At 41.1% G+C, this 12705-nt stretch overlaps 1 protein-coding gene across 1 annotated transcript in view; it reads right to left on the minus strand.

Annotated features, from left to right (window-relative positions):
* LOC121811913 (neural cell adhesion molecule 2-like) overlaps nucleotides 1-12705 on the minus strand; it is a gene marked incomplete at its 5' end in the record, with an annotated part of 48869 nt that overhangs the window by 6608 nt on the left and 29556 nt on the right. The window contains 1 exon segment of the mRNA XM_042228812.1: nucleotides 8333-8540. Coding sequence (XP_042084746.1) covers nucleotides 8333-8540 — 208 coding nt within the window.

Consider the following 12705-nt stretch of genomic DNA (forward strand, 5'->3'; position numbering starts at 1 on the left):
TTAAGTCACAAACAAAGAAAGGAATTATAGACCTGTACCAGGCCAGTATTAATAACACTTGACCTTAAAGATTCTCATTTTCCTGAGTTCATGAAGCGGTTCCACTTTTTATTTTGCTGCTGCTAGTCTGTCATGACTCAGAGACATAAACAATCTGTCAAATGAAGGTTCTAAATGAAAAGCTCTATATTGTCTTTTGAGTATAAAAAAAATCATTTGAATTTTTTAGAGCTTTTTAAAAATCTTTTTTATTAGTGTTAATGGTAGATATATCCACATGATAAACATTTCCCGGATGACTCATACATTAATTCTTGGAGCAGAACGTCTCCTTTGAAAGAATACTTAATTCGAGGCTGACACGACTCTCTAAATAAATACGAACCTGCAGCTAGCAGGGGTTGACCGAAACAGCTTGTTGTTTTACTAATGCAGTTCTTATACAGCTATTGACATTTAATAAAACATTGCATATGAATCAGTCATCCCTGCTGTCATTGAAATGTATTCATTTAACTAAATAATTCTATTTTTTGCATTGTTTCTTTCTTCAAAGGTCTGAGATATCTCATCTAGTGCATCAGTGGACACTTTTATTATTCCCATTACTGGATGTTTTCACTGTATAAACGCTGAATTTCCTCGACTAAATTGTCAATTTTAAAAGGCACTCTACATCAACACAAAATCACCCTCAAATTGCCATGCTGGACGTTTTACCAAGCTCCGGGAGAGTTCTTCAGTGAGCGAGATCATGAACGTAAAACAGTAACCCTGCATGATACTGTACCTAATAAGCCCAAATATTGCAACTGGCCAGAGGGGGGTTCCCCCTTTGGTTGATTGGTGGATGTTAAAGTTCCTGCACAGTGAAGCCAATTTCATGTCTCATTAGCTCCATGCAAACCTAGATTTGACTTATACTCAGATGGGTAGGTTTCCTCAAGTTCTGCGAAGGCTCTTGCTGTGCGACGTTTCCTGTTTCTTCAGTGAGGAGGCAAAATCAAAACAATCCCGAATCCATTCACTGAAGCAAAGTATCAGTACAGTTTGGAAGAAAAAGAAAAAAAAAAGAAGAAGAAATTCTATCAAAAAAATATTGGAGAGGCAACTGTAACTGTTAAAGCGTCTGCAGTTGGCATACGGCATGCTCTTTGCCTTCTCTGCAATTTGATAAACTCCTTAACATAGTTTTACCATTTTAGTTATTCAAAAGGTCAAAAAAAGTGCAATGAAAAACATAAAACTACTAGAACTTCTAGAACTACTTGAGGTTGGCGTTAATAATTATTGATGGGGCTCTGTGTGATGAGAAAGCAATATTTCGCATGTTATATGTTGATTCAAATTATAAAAAATTGCAGTTATACATCTGCCGTAGCCCCAACTGGTCGCAGCAGATGGCTGACTCTCCCTGACCCTGGTTCTTCTGGAGGTTTCTTCCTTCTAAAAGGGAGTTTTTCCTTCCCACTGTTGCCAAGTGTTTGTTCATAAGGGCTTCTTTAATTTTTATTTATTTATTTATTTATTTATTTTTTGGGGGGGGGGGGGGGGGGGGTCTTTTGGCTGCTGCCTTCAAGAGTCACCACAGCAGATCATCTGTCTCCATCTCACTCTATCCTCAACATCCTTCTCTTTCACACCAATCCTCTGCATGTCCTCCTTCCCTATATCCATGAAACTTCTCTGAGATCTTCCTCTTTTCCTCCTGGCTGGGAGCTTCATCTTCCCTCCTCTGCACATGTCCAAACCATCTCAGCCTTTGTCTCCAAACTGCTTAATCTGAGCTGTCCCTCTGACTCCGTTCTAATCTTGTCCATGCTGGTCACTCCCAATGAAAATGTTCAGCTCTGCTACCTACAGCGCAGCCTCCTGCCTACATTTCCAAACCATACAGCTTCAAAGTCTCTCTACCATCTTGTAAACCTACCCTTTTCCTTGGTTGGGTTACATTTTCCTCTATCACAACAGCACTATGACACAGATCTGTTTGGCACAAGGATCTCGAGATATCTTTGCTTGTGCAGTATTTAGCATTCTGGCCATAGTTAAAAGCAAAAATTGTGTGGATAGTTTTTCTCCAAATGCTAAAAAAAATAGAGCCATTTGGAGTCATTTTTCATCACTGTGAACATACTATCTCATGTGCATATACTGCTTGTTTGTCCAAAAATATGCACACACCATCAGAAGTTCAATTCAAAACATTGTTTGGCACACAAGGCAAACAGCAATGCTACTGGGTCTTGACAAACCTCTGATTATGCTGCGAGAGCCAGCAGCTGTGTGAAGCTCACGGTGCGCTGGCGTGATATCAGAGTGCGTATGCAGATACGTATTTGTAATCTGTAAGCTTCTAAGTGACACCAAAGCGCAGCAGGGGCGACTTGTTCTTTCCTCTGCAGACATTAATTAAGCACATGGCCATCTATGGCAGGCCATGAAGGCAGGCTACAATCTTTGCTTTTTCACTGTGATAAATTAGGTGGCTTGCAGTCTTAGCTGCGGTATGTGCCTGGAGAGTTTGTTTACACCCTTATCAAAATCTATACACGTATATATTTTTTTTTCCAGCAAACATTTTTTTTTTTTTTTAGAGTTGGCATCCGGGATCTTACTGTGAATTTAGAAGTGGACGTCTTTGTCAAAGGCACTTTGACGGAACTGCTGATGGACAATTTGGCTGTTTACATGTGGATCAGATGCCTTGTTCCCTGACCTGATGTAGAAATGAGCTTGTTTACACGACTGTGGAGTAAGAATGTAGGGAAACGAAGACCAGACAGATATATGTCCTTTTTCTCATTTTTACACGGTCAGGTATGCTCCAGCCAAAGCCTTTTAGCTTCTCGAGACAAGCAGATTTCTGTTTGCTCTGGAGTTAAGAGTACTGTGAGCTCACACTTAATTAAATGTCATCCACCTCAGTCTGCTGCTCCAGAATTTGAAATTTATGTGCTCTCTACATGTCAATAGCACAGACTGTCTTGTCTTTCAAAAAAAATTGGAGAATCAAGAGGCTCCGAATCCCTGTAATGATGTTTAATTTTATTGAAACAGGAAAACAAAGGGAGAAAAATGAATGTGCTTGCGTTGAACAATACATTATAGAAAAACATGGTGAAGCACTAATTAGACTAGGACTCCTGGTATATTCTTGAATGACAGCAAATGTAGTAACAATAATTCTTCTTTGATTAATTCACTTTACCTTTAACTTCATTTTCTCTAATGCAGTATCCTTCAGCTAAACAAAGTTAAATTTACATATGCAAAATATAGTTATACTTTCATTTGTTCCTCTTGTTTTGCTATATTAGATATTATTAATGACTTAAGGTGTCACCAAAGTCATAGCTTTAGAACTCAGAAGCTATTTCTGGTGATTTTTCAGTGAATTTGCCTTTTTTATTTTGATAATTTTGTCGTGCCCTTAAGATTTTAGGCTTTGTATGGTGGATGCTAAGCACTGTGGAACCATTAACATGTCTGACAAATTTCTAGGCTAACATGCTACCTCTGAGCTGACGCTAGGTAAGCTAGTCCCCTGATGCTTGACTTTTTTTTTTTTGCATCTCTTTGCATTTACAGATTTCAAAGTGTCTTTCAACTGGCTATTTCGTTTAGGTCCTTTAGCCCCCCACTTTTTGTTTAATTCAAACAAAAATAATCAGCTTTTTTTTCTTTTCTTAACTCATTCACTGAATGAGCAGTGGGGATTTGAAAATGGCTGGCAGTGAATGAGTTAAGAGTACGTGTGCACATGCACAGTATGTGGGGTTCGAGGTTGCTTTTGTTGTCTTTGCTTGGACTGCCAGTGTCCAGCTGGAAAAATTTAAGATAGCGTCAAACCAAGTTTTTCATTGCATTGCTTATCACATTATACGTATGGGAGGGGACGAACTAGCATAGCATTACAACAGTCCCAGTAATTGCTAACTTTAGGTTTTTATCTACCCGCTTCAATTATAGGACACTAGTAGGAACGAAGTGTGTTCAGACTTCATTTGGGATTCGTGTGACGTCAACAGGGGCAAATAAAACACGCTGACCTTCTTTTTACGCCATGTACTCCATGTTGTTAGTGGACAGGAAGTCGTCATGAACAACACGGCTGACTGGCATCTCAAACAGATTTTTCTTTAGTGACTGACACTTCTGTAGAAATTCTTTCTTGCTCCATCCCCAGGCTGCCATGGCCTTAACTGTAATCTTCCATTCTGTTTTATATTTCCTGCCGTGAGTCATCAGGTATATATAAACACTTTCAAAAGTCTATCGACTCCAAGCCAGATCTATCACTGAGCCTCTACTCAAACTTCTTAAGCCTGAATAAACAACAGACTTCACCAGACGCCCCTCCTGCGCCACCTCAACGGTTAAAATGTCACTGTGACATATCATCAGCTTTACTCAACACTGACTTTTTGTCTCTGGGTAAAAGATTATCAGCAGCTGTTGTTTTGTATTAAACGTCAATACCAAACTGTTCTTCTGGGTTTCTTGCCAGCAGGTTACTGGAGAGCCCGACAGGGGCACAAATCTATTTCTGGTTCACTGACTGACAGGATGGGACTGGAGCTGGCTGCACAACTATGACAAGCAACGAATATTAGGAAGGAAAAAAAAAAACTTCCAGAAAGAAAAAAAAAAAAAAATGAACACAGAATCCAAATTAAATGCAGGTAGAAAGAATATGAATCAATTTAAGTTTCCCTGCATAAACATGTATTTACTTTTTCTGTCTTTTGCCTGAATAGTGACTTTTTAAGGTCGTAAGGGGTTAAACAGTATAGCTGGAGTCACATTTGACTTGATGCTACAGACTAGAGGTCCATTAGGTGTACCAATTCTCTTCTATCTCTATATGGGTCCCATTGATATCTCAGCACACTGTTAAGAACTTAAGACTGAAACTGGAAGTGAGGACTTTTGAAGTCAACAGTACTACTTGAGTCTTTCAACTTTCCCTGAAGCAGCTATGCAGCCCAGTGTGCCGCAGATTCATAACAGAAAGACACCCACACACTCTCTGTCGTGCGTTTGTCCACTAGCCTAGCTCCAACTTCAAAATAACCCTGCACTGCTGGGTGCGTGGTCGCTCTGCTAACCTTCAGCACCACATTGAGGTTGGAAAACTGTCTCTATAACCCCGAATATTAAAAAAAAAAAATCTGCTGTGTCAGAAGTGAACTGACGATACCCTCCAGATTTTCTTCTTGGTTCCAAACCAGCCCACACACTCCTCAGCTCACATCCTCAGAACAGACACCCAGCACACACTCTAATCTGTGCCACTCATCACCTTCCTAATTTGAAGTTCACCCCATGCTATTTATCACTGTAGATGCTCTCCATTGATGTTATTATTGACACTGTTGCTCACGCTTCGCTAGTCTTTACAACTTATTACCCCTCAGCACCTTCAGACTTGCACTATTGACATCTTGGAAACTCAGTTGGAGTTGTATTATTTCAAGTGTTATCTTATTAGTCTCCAGCTCAGTGGCATGACTCATTGTAAAGCAGACCACGGCATTTACTCCATTCTCGCTACACTAGTTCAAAGAAGTTATGACCATCTTCACTGCCAGTTATGAAACCAATCTCTCTGCAGAGACACGGACTGCAACAGGACAACAATCAAAAGTGCTCAAACAACCAGAAAGTTTCTAACAAGTACTGTAGAATCTCTGAGGTACTGTCAGATGGACTCAAGTACCTCCTTCATCAACACAACTGTCATTCAAAATGTGTTCTTTTGGCATAATTTTAAGCTTGCTGTTGATTAGCCCTGTCAGTTTTAAATAAAGTTAATAACAATGTGCTGATCATAGATTGGTCCATGTTTAGAATTAGTAGCTTGGTTTATATGACAATTTCAACCACTTGCCTTTTAGCGATTCTGACTTCTCTGCTTGCTTCTACTAGATTTTTATGAACTGCAGCATTTCATATACATGTTAGTGTTGATCCATGTGTGGGGGTGTCATTTCCTGTGAAATCTGAAAATGTTGCCGGTAATTTGGAGCTATTTGTGATAACAAGAAGTCCTCCAACTAAGTTTGTTTGTGCCAACTTTTTGAAAAGACCCATGTTAATGTCCCTGGCACCACACGGGGAGTGATTTCATTTCAAAATACCTCCAGTGTTTTGGAGTTCGAGCCTCATGTGTGTGACTATTTTTAAGCCTCGCTTTCCATTGCTGTTTGATGTCACCATAAAAATCTACAAGTACTTTTGGTTTTTTCACATTCACACGATGGCTGCAGGTCTCGTACTGAAAAACTGAAATAGATGTAAAAATAAAAGGTTGCAGAAACATCTGTGGGGTAGTTTTACACAGGAGGACTAATTCAGATGATAAAACTCAACAATTAAAAGGGAATGCCCTGAATCCAAGTCACATTTAACTGCATGTGTCTGAAGAGAAAACCACGAGATTCTGTGGTGACTGGGCATAATAATTCTATTTAATACAATACGTTACACTATTACTATAAACACTATGGTTTAAGCCCTGAGCTTGATTAACACTCATACAAGCATGTAATTACATTTACAGCAATATAACCTTTAGATTTATATGACCACTGATGCCAAAAAAATAGGAAATTTAGGATTCATCTTTTACTCAAAATTGAAATCTCAATTTTGTTGGTTTTAAAGACTCCTCTGTAGGTGGATTTACTTAAAAGAGGAGTGTTTTTAAGTTTAATCGAGTCATTTGTGTTATTTTAATGAAAAAGCCACCGAGTTAACCTGAAAAGCAAGATAGTATTTTATTCATTGCAATAATGCAAATGATGTGAATGAAGTGACCTGAAATATTTCTTAGCAGTTAATTAACACAGTTGCATGAAACCACTGACATTGACTTTTCTGAAGTAAATGAAAAAACAGGCGCAAAGAATTTTTGATTGCTCTTTCTATCGTGTTGGATTTTTCTCTCGTCATTTGCTCTACCTCATGACAGTGAGATACTACACTGCTGAAGTATGCCTTTGACAACGTAAATCCAGTGTTGCTATTGCTGCAGTAATCACCTGATTGCCCAACTGACTCTATTTTAACAATCAGTCACTATGCACCTGTATATCGTCACCTGGACCTATACTACCTTTAGGACTATTTTGTATCATCCTGCTGTACTGTATGTGACTGTGACACTAGTCACATGCACACATCAGACAGAGTGTAAAGTCTTGTGTGAGTTGCTGCTCTGTAGATTCCGTGTGCTGTCTGGGCAGGCAGGCAGTCAGCCCTCCAGTGTCGCGAGATTAGTGACTCAGCAGAACTCAAACCCCTCCCTCCTCCACACATGTGCCCTCTCTCTCCATCTCAGACACTGCTGGCACACTGACAGGCACGGCTGTGGCCAGTGACTAAGACTCTGTTTGTGCTATCTCACAGACACCGCGATGTAGTTAGCACCCTGCATAAAACAGTGGGACTACATTTTTTTTTTAAATCAGTTGTACCATGAATTTCACGGGGGTGGGCTTCTAAATTGCATGCTGTCTGATGAGGGGGAAACAAAACAAAGAAAATGGTTTTCAGAGATGCTTGTGGCAACACTCATGGACTATTAGCATGCATATAGCAAGAAATAAAGGCGGGTACACACACACACGCACACACAAGACTGAAAACAAAGCATGACAGCACAAAATGTACACGGTTGTACATGCATGTAACGAATGCACGCTCACATAACGCATGCAAATGGATACTTAAAAGGTGAACTTGCTGCACATCATGTAAAAGGCACTGATGTAAGTGAATAAGACGTAATCAAAGACATACTGTGGTTGAAAGGGTGGCTGGGCGGCTGTTGTAGGTGTACCTACAGTAAATGGTAAAAAGAAATCTCCTTTTCTCATTCAGACTAAATATATATACGTATACATAAGAGGAATGAACATGGCATGAACAGCTAATGTTATTGCTCAGCGAGTCACTCGGGGACGAGATCCTTGAAAAGAACTGTTTTTTTCCTCCTTTTTTGCAGGCCTTATTGTTCATTTCTGAGAAATGTGAAGGCTGTTTTTTGTTCTCTGTTAGACGTTTTCATACCAATTTCTCAAAATCTTTGTATTGACTTGTATTCACCCATTCAGGGCTTTCAATTCATTACTGCGCAAAAATTATACAGCGAGAAGAAGAAGAAGCATAACCCTCAGCCATAAAGATACACCCACAGCAGATGTTCCCTCTTCAGGCATGAGCTGGCAAAATTGATACTGTCACTACACAAAATCAAACGCTTGGACTGAAGCAGTCAAAGGTTTCAAAAAAGAACAATGCAAAGAAAACCAAAGGGGATACTCACAGATAGGCGGCCTTCCCCTCCTCGATTTCTTTGCCCTTGCCGCTGGTGGCTGTTTTTTTGCTGCACAGGGTGCGCGTGATGCACATGAGCAGGCCGCAGTGACGCAGGAAGAAGCAGCTGACGTCCACCAGCACGAGGAGCAGCAGCAGCGCTCCCAGGCCGAGGCCCACCACCGCCCCCAGCCCCAGACCGCTGAACAGGGATTCTGCTAAGGCAGTGAAATACACAGGCAGACACACGCGCGCACACACACACACACACACACACACAGCAAGGATAAAACCACTGTTAGCAATTTGGTTCGCTGACTTGTTCTCTAAGACACGTTCAGAGTTTAGGGTCAGATTGGGTGTGGGATCAGTGGAGCTGGAAGGGATTCATTCTCTCACTCCTGTGTCTTCAGGCTGGACGCCCGCAGAGTCGAGGCTGGAGGTCAGCTTCCTCCCCGGGAAACTATAAAGCTGTACCAAACTTTTACTCCAAGGTCAATGAATTCCTCCAGAGCCAGTTGGATGGTTTCCAACACACAGATAAGTCCTAATCCACAATTCCTCATTGCGCACAATCCTCGGAGGAGGGTGGAATTATCTCGATTATTAGCGTAAATCCACCAAATCTCCTCCAAAACAAATCAGTTCTTGCCTTATAAAGTTTCTTCTGTATATATATATAGTTCATTGAATGAAAGTTTGAAAGATTTTAAATAATTGAGCAAAATGAGATTTATAGTGCTCCAAAATAGGTGGAAATGTAACAAATGTGGCTTCATCTTTACTTAGAATACAGTAAACGCTTCGTAAAACTGAGCATTTAATTGGCAGAGAGGGCAAAAACAAAACAGTTCTTCTCGGCCATATTTGCCCTTGGGCCTTGCATCTACCTCCTGTATCATGTGCTAAATGTGAACATCACACAGGTGCAGAGGTTGGCGCACACGTTCAGCTCTGCACTGAAGCCCGAGTACGCGTTAAGCATTGACACACTGATGCTCTGGCCACTTCGTCCACTGTTTTATACCTCGCAGCACTAAACAGAATCACGTCAGGAATTAAATTAAGTAAATGCTCTCTCTCAGAGCGGTCAACACACTGCTCTTAAAAACACGCAGAGATCTCGGCTCAGTTGGGTACAAGCAGCGAGGCCTGCTTCCATTTGAAAGTAATACAAAAATGAAGGTAGTGCAGAAAAGAGACGCTCCCAGTGGGTGTCTCTGAATGGAGCTGTGGCCTTAAGTGATCCTGGGGTTGAGAAACGGAGCATCCACTGCAGGATCAACGCTGACAGCTGGAGGTCGGACCTTGCCAGAAGTAATCAGTGATGGAAGAGTGAGAGTGAATGACCTTTTCTACTTAGGTACGCTCTCATCTGCGTGTTCAGTAGCCTGTAAGTAAAAAAAGGGAGATCAGACAATAATGGGAAGGTGTAAGCACTCAGAGGCAGCTGAGTGGTGTAGTCTGGCACCTCCAATTTAAAAATAAAAAAATAAGTGAGCAAGGGGAAAATGCTGCAGGAGGCTTTGTTCGACTTCCTGCATCCTGACAAACCAAAGAAAATGCAAGCTGAACGCAGGAGGTGTAAGCCGCCTTCTACCTATATGTTATATGTTTGATAGAAAGATGAATTTACACGCATGAACCATTTGGTTTTTCAAGGGGAAAAAAAGGAGATGGTTTGATATCTCATTCTGGATGTTATCCAATTGAATCTGCGCTAAACTGTGTGGGGAACTATACACTGTTTGAAAGCACAAAGCCTCAGGCTAATCAGTGTAAACAATTTCAAGGTCCAGATAGCGCTCCTACAACAGTTTATCTTTGATAACAAGAATTAAAAAAAAAAAAGGTCAAAACCTGTGAGGCAGAAAGCAGTTTGAGTTTTAATCTCTTAAAAATACCAGATCATTTTCTCTCAACAATACAACTTAATAGCACGTTACACTTCATTCTCCAGAGTATTTACCTGCTTGCTAATTGATGAAGTACCAACCCTCCAACCCGCTACGACATTTGTTCGCTGCAACATGCTAAGGCTTGACTGAACAGTGACGGATAAGTATACCTAATGATTCGGTAGCTGGTTGAACCACCTTTAGCAGCATTAACTAGAAGTAATTGTTTTCTGTATGATTTGATGAGTCTCTCATGTGGTTGTGGAGGAATTTTCGTCCACTCTTCTTTACAAAGTTGCTTCACTGCAGCAAAAGTCCAAATGATATGCTGATATGTTGTGTTTGGTCTGTCCAAAGGATGCTGCTCGAGAGGTCTTGTGGTTTACAAACCTCCACCATGCTATGTTCTTTTTACAGAGAACCTTTGTCACAGCAAATCTTCCATATGAGCCAAACTTGTTCAGCTTTTTCTAATTGTGCTGTCACAAACATTAACATTCAACATGCTAACTGAGACCTGTAGACTTTGAAATGCACCCTTGGGCTAGTTGCAGTTTTTCTGAGCATCGTATGGTCTGACCTTGGGGTGAACTCCGTGGAAGATCATGGTAGTGTGTTAACACAAACCTAAATGCTCCAGACCAGCAAACCTCAGCAAGGTGATCACACTAGCTGATAATCAGTTAATCAAGTGGATTTAATTAGCAGTAATTGTCTGCTGCTGCACTCTTACTTACTATGGAAGCAGTGAAGGTAGAAAGAGTCATGTGAAAACATTATTTGTCACATGAGTTTAACACCTGTGACAAAGTGTTGAAAGAATATGGACGGTTTTTAACTCTCAGCGGAGCTTCAGAGCTTGTTTGCTTTTAGCAATAAAGACGCGTTTGGAACAGGAAATGGATAAGTGCTAATGGGCTGACAAGAAGGTGGAGAAGTCTATGTGCCTTTTAGAAGCTGAACTTCATGTGTAACATCCGTGAAGTGGTCCTTCAAGAGTATGATCTCTAAATGTATAAAGGAAACAATTTGGAAAGAGGCATGTATTTAGGCATGGTCTGTTTTCGACACACTGTGGTTTACATATTTGAGGATGCAGGAATCCTTATACTAGTGTCTTTTTGCACCATCCAAAAAAAAACAGTGATACAGTCCCCTTCTCGCTGAAAATGCCTTTCGTTTAAAGCCAAGAGCGAGCACTTCAACCTCAACTACTGTTTCAAATCCAGTGCGGTGGAGTATGGAGCCAAACAAACAACAAAAAAATGTGTGAATTCCCAAATACTCCTGCACCGCACAGTGTCACGACCCAAATGACTCTTATGTCAGTGACTTTGTTCTTGACTTAGAGCTGAGACGGCAGACAGCGGATCCTGGCAGCGAGTCAAAGCACAGCGAGGCACAGACAAAGAACCTTGTGGCAAAAGGAACTCTAATTAAAACTTTGCATTTTCGTGGAATCAGAGGGATTTGGGATTTGAAACTTGTCGACTGAATCAATATTTTCGCTGCACCGAGGGCTACAGTTTTATATCTCACCTTTTGAAAGTCTGTCTAGGTTCCACTGGCTTCTAAAGCCACAGATTGAGAAATGGTAAACAACACCTCTACAGCTCCCAGGAAGCATCCACATATTCCAGAAAAGGCAGAAAATATCAGTTCATTCTTTAAGCCATACTTAACTGTTTGTCATCATCACACAGCTGTAGCTTCAGGCTTTCAAAGCAGTCACTCTGTCACTGCCACAGTCTGCTCTGTGTCTTTAAGTTTTAGGTGCTCTCCCTTGACGATGGGCGATAGACATTATACAGTGTGTATGTCATAAAACTCAAGGCACTTCTGAGTAAGGATGGGTACCGGTATCCGGTGCCATGCACCGGTTCTGACATAAACGGTAGTAACCAGACTGAAAAGCAGCGCACATTTCGTTGCTTTATTTCAGTGCCTTTTTTTCCTTCTAGCCAATCATTTTACCTTTCCAAAGATAGAAGGTGGGCCCAGGTACGTACGTTCTTTAAGAGCAGAGGTACAGATTAAAAATGCCCAAGGTGAAGCGGTCAAAAGTCTGGCTGTACTTCACAGCAAAAGATGCAAACTCAGCAGCCTGCAACAAGTGCTTTAAGGTGATACTATGCAAAGCAGGTAACACCTCGAATCTGATGAAACACCTGGCGACACATAGCGTTTTTTTAAAAGCTGAGAAATGCACCGTATTTGATAGCTTGCTGCGAGACCTCACACCGTGCGCATCTACTGCGGGTGTGGTGCCTGTTCTCGGACCCAGAGTTAGCAACATCCCCCAAGAACCCGGAGAGTAGAGTCCTGGCCCCTAGCCCTGCCAATGTAGCAGAAATGCAGACGTATGATGTTGGCAGCAGCAGCAGCTTCTCTGGATCAGTAGCTTAATGTTGTTTGCAGTGTTGGGACTAACGCGTTATTAAGTAACGCGTTACAGTAACTACGTTATTATTGTGGTAACGAGCAC

This window comes from Haplochromis burtoni, unplaced genomic scaffold (genome assembly GCF_018398535.1).
Source record: "Haplochromis burtoni strain Fernald_Lab_line unplaced genomic scaffold, NCSU_Asbu1 Contig_355, whole genome shotgun sequence".
Taxonomy (NCBI): domain Eukaryota; kingdom Metazoa; phylum Chordata; class Actinopteri; order Cichliformes; family Cichlidae; genus Haplochromis; species Haplochromis burtoni.